The sequence below is a fragment of the Elaeis guineensis genome, chromosome 1, assembly GCF_000442705.2.
Source record: "Elaeis guineensis isolate ETL-2024a chromosome 1, EG11, whole genome shotgun sequence".
NCBI classification, from domain to species: Eukaryota; Viridiplantae; Streptophyta; class Magnoliopsida; order Arecales; family Arecaceae; genus Elaeis; species Elaeis guineensis.
The window spans coordinates 140,774,618-140,782,718 of record NC_025993.2 but is presented as its reverse complement, the minus strand read 5'-3'; the positions used below and the strand labels follow the sequence as shown (position 1 = coordinate 140,782,718).

At 44.2% G+C, this 8,101-nt stretch overlaps 1 protein-coding gene across 1 annotated transcript; it reads left to right on the top strand.

Moving 5' to 3' along the window:
• The first annotated feature begins 244 nt into the window (after positions 1-244).
• Positions 245-8,101, top strand: LOC105060361 (uncharacterized). Its single transcript, XM_010944030.4, has 4 exons — positions 245-325; positions 470-842; positions 1,474-1,722; positions 7,284-8,101. Exons 2-4 carry the CDS (start codon positions 501-503, stop codon positions 7,815-7,817), a joined length of 1,125 nt encoding a protein of 374 aa, XP_010942332.1. The 5' UTR covers positions 245-325; positions 470-500; the 3' UTR covers positions 7,818-8,101.

The following is an 8,101-nucleotide window of genomic DNA, read 5'->3' as shown; positions in this document are numbered from 1 at the left end:
AGGTAGTATTGTTTTAACGTCTCTTTGATCTTGTCTTGGCACTCTAACTACGTGGATTAGTTGAAACGGATTTATTATACATCTGCATTGAAGGAGCCATTATTTTCGACAATTTAGTTGCTCGGACTGGTTTAAATATCTGACAACCTATTGGACATAAAAAAATAATGAAGATAAGTACTGCTAAATGCTAATCCTTAGTTGTCGCATATTATTGTCTATGCACCGTTTTGCGGCTTTTGCCTCACCCGCTTCCCTCCTTTTTCTTTCCCCGAGGCTTTAAACTATTCACCTTCTCCTTCTTCTCTGCCACTTTCGGCACCAGGTGGGAAGCTTTTCTTTCTCTCTCCTTTTTTTTTTTTCATTTTTTTTCGGAAAAAGTACTGGTGGCAACTACGATCATCGAATGATCTTGGAAAAACGCAGAAAAGATTTATAAACTTTTCCTTTTCTTTTCGGTGTTTCTTAGCTGCCAGATTTGTTTTAATCTGACGAGATAAATGGGGTCGGAGGAGAGCATGGGTTCATGCGCTCCAGCTTCCGAGCCGGCAGTGGGGGTGTTCCGGGAAGAGCCAAAAAATCCCCAACGTACCCCCGACCGAGCCTCCTACCAGAAGAATGTCTGCTTTGGCTGCAACAAAGAGGGGCACTGGCTGCGGGACTGCCCTTTGAGGGCGAAGCTGAGCCCCGGGTCTCCCGATCCCGGCGCCGGCGCCGGGGTGGCGGGCGGCCGGAGGTACCCGGAGACGCAGTGCCCCTGTGGGCGGGGACCTTGCATCGTGCTGACTTCGAGGACGGATCGCAATCCCAACAGGGATTTCTACCGCTGCCCCGGGAAATCGGTGCTTTGTGTTTCGTTCCCCCATTTTTTTCTTTTACCGCTTTTGATCATATTATCTAGCTCCTCCTTTTGATATGTTTAGACTGGAGTTAGATGCGTCAAAATTGGATTTTTAGTTCAGTTTTGGGATTTCTATCCTTATTTACGTCAATTTTACTCTGGTAGTGAGTATGTAGGCAAAAAGATCTTATTTTTTGCCTTTTACTTGAAATCTACTTAAAAAACATGAAATTTGTTTTTTTTTTTTTTTTCTTTTTTTAGTTCAGGTCTGGGGGACTGGGACTGGACCTTCTTTGTTTTGTATGTTTGTACATTTTTTAGATAAATCAGTAATTTCTTAATAACATGCCCGGAGTTGTTCAACTGCTTGTATTCTAATGATTCTTTAATTTTTGTAGATTTTTGATTTTACTGCATGGTTGGTAAGAAGTTCTCTCCACTCATGGATTTATTTTTGGCTTAGTATCCGTTCATGAATATGTACTTGTATCTTTGTTTTATCTTGGTTATATACTAGAGCTATAATCTGCAACTTGGGTTGGTTTTTCTTTCCATTACAGTCTTTATATTTTTGAATAAGCAGGCCTATGCTAATCACGAAATTTAGCTAAAATTCTTCCTTTAAATTCTAGGTCACTGAGAGATGTAAATTTTTCCTTTGGTGCGATTTGGCAAGTCCTAAACCGCAGCATGGTTACGGCAGCCCCACAAAACCCTATCAACAACATGGTGCCAACAGCCCTGCAAAGCCTGATGTGCAGCATGTTGCAGGCGAGTCTTCGTATCCGATATGCTCTTGTGGTGCTGGAAGATGCAGAGTCTTAACAATGACAGACGGGGAGAATGCCGGTCGTAGATATTTCGCCTGCCGGATTAAGAAGGTAGTGCTGAAGCATAAATTCATCCTTATCTTTGAATTGATAGTTAATTAAATGCATCGAGATTGCTTTGGGCATTTAATGAAGTGCAATGAATTGGGTGGACTAGGTTTTGCAATGGTGGGCAGGATTGGATTTCAATGAGCGGATGTAGATGAAGGATAAGGTTTGCAATTAAGGTAAGATAAAGATTATTCAACTTGATGAGTTGTGAAGGAATGGATGCGAGAGAGGATGATTGAGTAGAAAGAGTATGGTTTGGAAACAAAGTTGGTGAGGGGTTCGTAGGAGGAAGATTAGATTGGGTATCAAGGAATTTTGGAAGAGATTGTTATAAAGCAATATTGATGGAAGCAATGATTTTGTTAGTTTTTGATGAATTTCGGAGGCTTAATGGGCAATGTGAATTCTGGGTCTAATGAGGATGATTATGCATGATTGGTTGAGTGAAGGATGGATCTTGTGACATGGGAACTTGTCTGAGCCACAATTGAATTTGGGAAAGCTAAATGACTCGAGCTGGCTAAAAATATGAACATGATGAAAGTTGGAGTGTATACATCTACCACAATTAGGGGTTGAAACTAGTTGGAGAATGATGCAAATGATCCCTTTTACTAGGGAAAACAAAATTTGAAATCAAGTGGACCTAAAACAAAATTACAAAAAAATTCAAAAACATTATGTTTTGCTGACTAGTGCGACTATAAGCAGTTTATTAGCAGAAAATTTAAATTGGGCTTAATCAAGCCCAATTACACAAGTATTTGGCTAAAACATCTTATTGTAAGTGATTGACGTGATTGTTTGTCATGCCAAATAGATGGGGGCCAATCGTCGAACCAGTGCCCTGATAAGCCCACCCCTAATCCCTGAGTTTGTTACTTGTGCTAATTGGCATGACTATCAGTCATGTTAGTTATGAAAGGATTGGGCAAACCTAAGGTAAACTAGTTTAGACCAAAGGGATCCATTGCAACTGCACTATCAAGCCAGCTCAATTGTTAGTTGCGTTGTTGAGATTTGATGCCTCGAGATTCGATTCACATTGAGCCCACAGTGAGGTCCAAGACGACAAATGAAGTCCAACGAGCCCAAAAACAGTTCAAACAGAGTCCAGACGGTGAAAATACATGCGAAAGAAGATCGGAGGTGGCATGGTGCACGAGGCGGCGGCGGGCCAGCGGTCGATGGTGGCGCGGTCGGGCCCGGCAGAGATGCACTCGCGTGGCACAGCGCGCAGGCCGGCCCAGCGCGGGAGTGTGCGCAGGCCAACCCAACACATGCGGGCACCCAGGCCCAGCGCCCCTGCACGGTCCATCGTGGACTGCGGGATGCTGGGCGGTTCATGGAGGCTACGTGGATCGAACACGTGGTCCACGCATGGTCCAGAGGAGTTTTTTGTATGATCTGACGATCTAGATCGCATGCGGTCATGATCGGACGGCTGGAACTCAATCCGGGCGTGATCAGCCGTGATTACAGGCTATTTTGTGCGATCGGACGGCTTTGGTGCGAACCGGTCACGATCGGATGGCCACGGATGATTCTAGGATTGATTGTGATTCTGTATTCTTACGGAAACAGTATTTTTGAGATTCTGGAGTCTATATAGCTCCGATTGAAAAGCCGTTTGTTGCATTGGAAAGCTGGTGACGTCCTGGAGGTGCAGAAAGGCTTCAAGAGAGGTTTCAGAGAGTTTTTGTGAGGATTTTGGATCTTTTTGTTGAGAGATTCTTGTACAAGAGTTGCGTGGTAAATTTTTTTTGTATTGATTTTGTTTTATTCTCTCATAGTGAAGCTTGCACGCCCCATGGAGGTAGGCTTGAGGTCGATCCACGTATTTGTATTGTGTTTTTTGTTTTGTTTCTTCTTTCTTCTTACTGCACTGTATGGTACCGGATCCTGCACAACAATTAATAGCAGAGCAAGATGGTACCAGAGCATAGGTTGCGGGCGGTGGTGATCGAGATAGAAGATGGAGAAAAGAAGCACAATCAAGGTAGAGATCAACAGGTTTGATGGAAAGAGCAATTTCTTCTTGTGGCAGGCAAAGATGAAGGACGTGCTCATCTAGCAAGGGTTGATAGATGCTCTCTTATACGAAGAGAAGCCGACTACCATGGAGGTACAAGATTGGAAGCTGCTCCAGATGTAGACGGTGAGTACGATCCACTTGTACCTAGCGGATCAGGTGGTGATCCATGTGCTTGGCGAGACTTCTTCGACGATGCTGTAGTCGAAGCTCGAGGAATTGTACATGACGAAGTCTCTCACCAATATCCTCTTTTTCTGGAGGCAGTTCTACCAACTGCGGATGACTGAGGGACAGAGTGTGCAGGAGCATCTCAGCCACTTTCAGAAGATCCTTACCGACATTCTCAATATTGACGAGAAAGTTGAGGAGAAGATCAGGGTGCTGGTCTTGCTAGCATTGTTTTTTCCTTCATATGAGTTTTTGATGACTGCTCTTTTTGTGGGAAAGAGCACCATCAAGATAGATGAAGTCATCGTGGCGATTTTCCAGAATGAGGTTCTCAGGAGGGAGAACTCAGCTTCGAGCTCAGATGGTGGCAGCTCAGCTTTGGTGGTTTTTGAAAGAGCAGGAAGCGGTAGACGGAGCTACAGGAGATCGCGACGAGGGCGATCCAAGTCTACGATGAGAGACTTGACCAAGAACAGATGTTATTGGTGTGATGAGTTAGGGCATTTAGCCAGAGATTGTCCTCAACTCAGGCATCGGACGAGGGCTACTGCAGTGACGGTCAGTAGTGAGTCAGAAGATGATGTCTTAAAGATATTTGATGAGGTATCTACTTTTTTCCAGCAGTGAATTTTAGATTTTGTATGCACCTATCATGTATGTTACAGAGAGGAGCAATTTGACTCTTTAGAGAGTAATGAAGGCACTGTTTATCTGTCGGATGGATCGAGTTGTGCGATCATAAACATTGGGACGGTCAGCTGGAGGATACATGATGGTGCAGTGAGGAGATTGGGGGAGATTCGATACATATCTAATTTCAAGCAGAATCTTATCTTACTGAGCAGATTGGATTTAAGAAGCTACAAGACGGTAACTGATAGAGAAATTCTGAAGGTGTTGCGCAACAATAGGATTATTTTGAAGGGCAAGAAGAGGACGAGAGGATATTACTATTTGACGAGGAGTTCAGTACGAGGTGAAGCTTCAGGAGCTAGGAGCTAGGAGCCTAGAGCGAGGTGGAGCTCCAAGTGGAGGTAAATCGGGTATTAAACAGGAGACTCAGGAGGATGAGAGACGACGTTGCAGAGTGAAGTTCCTATTGCTGCAGGAGACTTCTTCGAGCAGGTCTTTGGTAAGAGTGGACACAGTCCATGATGGAGGTGGGATCGAGCGGCCTGGCTCGACTCCCACGTTTGTCCATTCATAAGACAGTAGGCATGCCCCATGGCGTGGGATTGAGACGGATCACAGGCTCTCAGAGATAGATGGAGGTCGAATATTGAGTCGAGATGGAGATTATTGAGATTTGACATCTCAAGATTCGGTTCACATTGAGCCCATAGCGAGGTCCAGAACGACGAACGAAGTCCAACGAGCCAAGAACAGTCCAAACGGAGTCCAAACGGCAAAAATATGCATGAAAGAAGATCGGAGAAGGTGGCATGGTGCACGAGGCGGTGGCGGGCCGACGGTGGCCCGGTCGGGCCCTGCGGAGATGCGCGTGGCCCAGCGCAGGCATGCTCCCAGGCCAGTCTAGCACACGCGGGCGCCCAGGTCCAGTGCCCCTGTGCGGTCCACATGGACTGCGGGGTGCTGGGTGGTCCATGGGACTGCGTGGATCGAACATGCGGTCCACACGTAATCCAGGGAGGTTTTTGTGCGATCCGACGATCCAAATCGCATGCGATCGCGATCGGATGTCTGGAACTCAATTCGGACGTGATCAGCCATGATCAGAGGTTATTTTGCGCGATCGGACGGCTTTGGTGCGAGTCGATCACGATCGGACGGTCACGGATGGTTCTAGGGTTGATTGGGACTCTATATTTTGATTGAAATAATATTTTTGAGATTCTGGAGTCTATATAAGCTCCGATTGATGAGTCGTTTGTTGCGTTGGAGAGCTGGTGACGTCCTAGAGATGCAGAAAGGTTTCAAGAGAGGTTTCAGAGAGCTTTTGTGAGGGTTTTGGGGTTTTTTGTTGAGAGACTCTTGTACAAGAGTTGAGAGGTGAGTTTCTCTTGTATTGATTTTGTTTTACTCTCATAATGAAGCTTGCACGCTCCATGGAGGTAGGCTTGAGGCCGATCCACGTATTTGAATTATGTTTTTTGTTTTGTTTGTTCTTTCTTTCTGCTGCACCGGGTGGTACCGAATCCTGCACAACATGTGCCCCTTGGTCAAATTGGTGCTTTATGCAAATTATGCAGCTTGGGCTTGCCCTAAGTGCCTAGGCCTCATTTGGCAAAGTTTTTGGAGGGCCAAACGGCCAAAAAGCACTTTTTGGCCCTTCAAAAGTACTATGGGTGATATAGCATTGTGGTCATGTATAATTTTGTGGCAGGGATTAAGTTGGATAAGATTTCATTAGGTCAGACCAGGGAGATTGGGTGTGAGATTGGTTGTGAATGGGTGGGAATAGGTTGGATCAGCTAGGAATGGGTTGCATTGTTAAGACGCAACCAAGCAAGGAGATTATTCACCCTGCTACAGTTGGGGGTGCCTAGACATAGTAACTTCTTTTCTATGGTTCCAAGGTTGAATGATGAGTCTATTGGGTTGTAAGTCGCTGAGTTGATAGTTCTAAGTAATGGCATTTGCTTTGGTGTCTGTTTTACATATTGGCAGTTGCGATCGCATATTTATCTTTAATAACTACAACAGTATGGATGATAAATTATTTTCTGATTATGAATTCCAAGAAATCTCAAAAGCAAACTCCAAAAGCTATCCTTTCAACTTCTTAATCCATGTTTAGTCTTCCTTAGAAGAAATGATTCATGTCTAGGAATAGTGTGCTTGCTCTCTTGTTCCTTTTCTTTGCAAGGGGCACAGTTTCCTACTCAATAATGCCAATGTTTGCTTATTAAAGCTTTTGCATGTCAAAAGAAAGCTAGTGATTTATGATCTCAGTATGGGTGATCGTTTATAAATAGCTCATGCCCATTTGTGCTAGTTAGGTTTTGATCTCACTGGTGGTTTAATGGTCTGGCCATGTTGATAGACATTTAGGCATGTTTCACAACGCACATTCACTATTTTACCTTCCCTTTTTATGCACAAAGAGAAACAGCAACTAACCCTTGATAAGTGGCTGAGCAGCAGAACTTAGCCTCTCTTTTTGATGAATCCAGTCAAAACTTTATCGCATTGCCTTCAGTTGTTGACACATTTCTCATGTGGCCTTGCAAACTCATCTGCAGGTGACGTTTGCTGAATTCAACTACTAATTTTGCTGCACACTATCTTCTCTGATCGTTATGAATTTGTCATGCTTGAGATTTCTTCTTTCTCTTCCTCTTCTACTTCACTCTTTTCGAAGTCAATAAGAAAATTGAGATCGGTGCTCCTTTTCCAGGGTCAAGGAGCTTGCAATCACTTCCAATGGGTTGATAGTCCAGCAAAACTATCAGAAAAGATGGATAATCATTCAGATGAAGAGAGTGTTCCAAATTTTTGCCTGGTGCCTGAGGAGCCAAAGAAACCAGAAATGGACGATGACACTAAGAACGGTGGTTTAGGTGGAAACGGGCATCGAACTTTCATTCTGGTGCCCGAGACAAAAGAAGCCAGGATGGATGATGGTGGAGCAGGTGAAGCAATGAATGAAGACAAACCAGAGGAAATGTTAGAAATGTTACCTCAGACATCAGTTGTTCCAGAATCACCACCATTATCACCAAAGAGGCAAAATCAACCTAACATCATGCTAGAATTATCAGGAATTGAAAGAGTCAGTTTACATGGTGATAGCCCAGGTGCATCCAGGCTGGGTAAATGCTATAGATGTGGTAAAGAGGGGCACTGGATGAGTGAATGTGTCGAATTTCCAAGTTCTCCTTGCTTCAAGTGCGGCAGGTTTGGGCACTGGAAGAAAGATTGCACAGGGTAAACCAGAGGGATGATCCCAAAACTTAGGTTTTGTTGGGGTTACAAGCTGGTGACTTCACATCTTCAGTTATACCTAAACTATGACTTTCTGCACCAATCTGAATGCCAATGTATGTATGATATCTGTTTATGAGAACTTATCAGGAGTGGCCGTCATCATAAGTTGTCCTGTATCTATTTATGTAACAAGTAGTTACCGTCCTCTGTTTAGCAGCTTTAGCTTATGTTTTTGAATTAATTAGTAGCAGATCCTTGTATGTGAAAAGTATTAACCTACTTTCTGGC

Excerpts from the sequence above, each read along its gene's own strand:
- LOC105060361 (XM_010944030.4), top strand. The coding sequence starts at position 501 with ATGGGGTCGGAGGAGAGCATGGGTTCATGCGCTCCAGCTTCCGAGCCG. Across the intron at positions 843-1,473 it reads ACCGCTGCCCCGGGAAATCG|GTCACTGAGAGATGTAAATT; the intron begins GTGCTTTGTGTT and ends TTTAAATTCTAG. Across the intron at positions 1,723-7,283 it reads TCGCCTGCCGGATTAAGAAG|GGTCAAGGAGCTTGCAATCA; the intron begins GTAGTGCTGAAG and ends CTCCTTTTCCAG.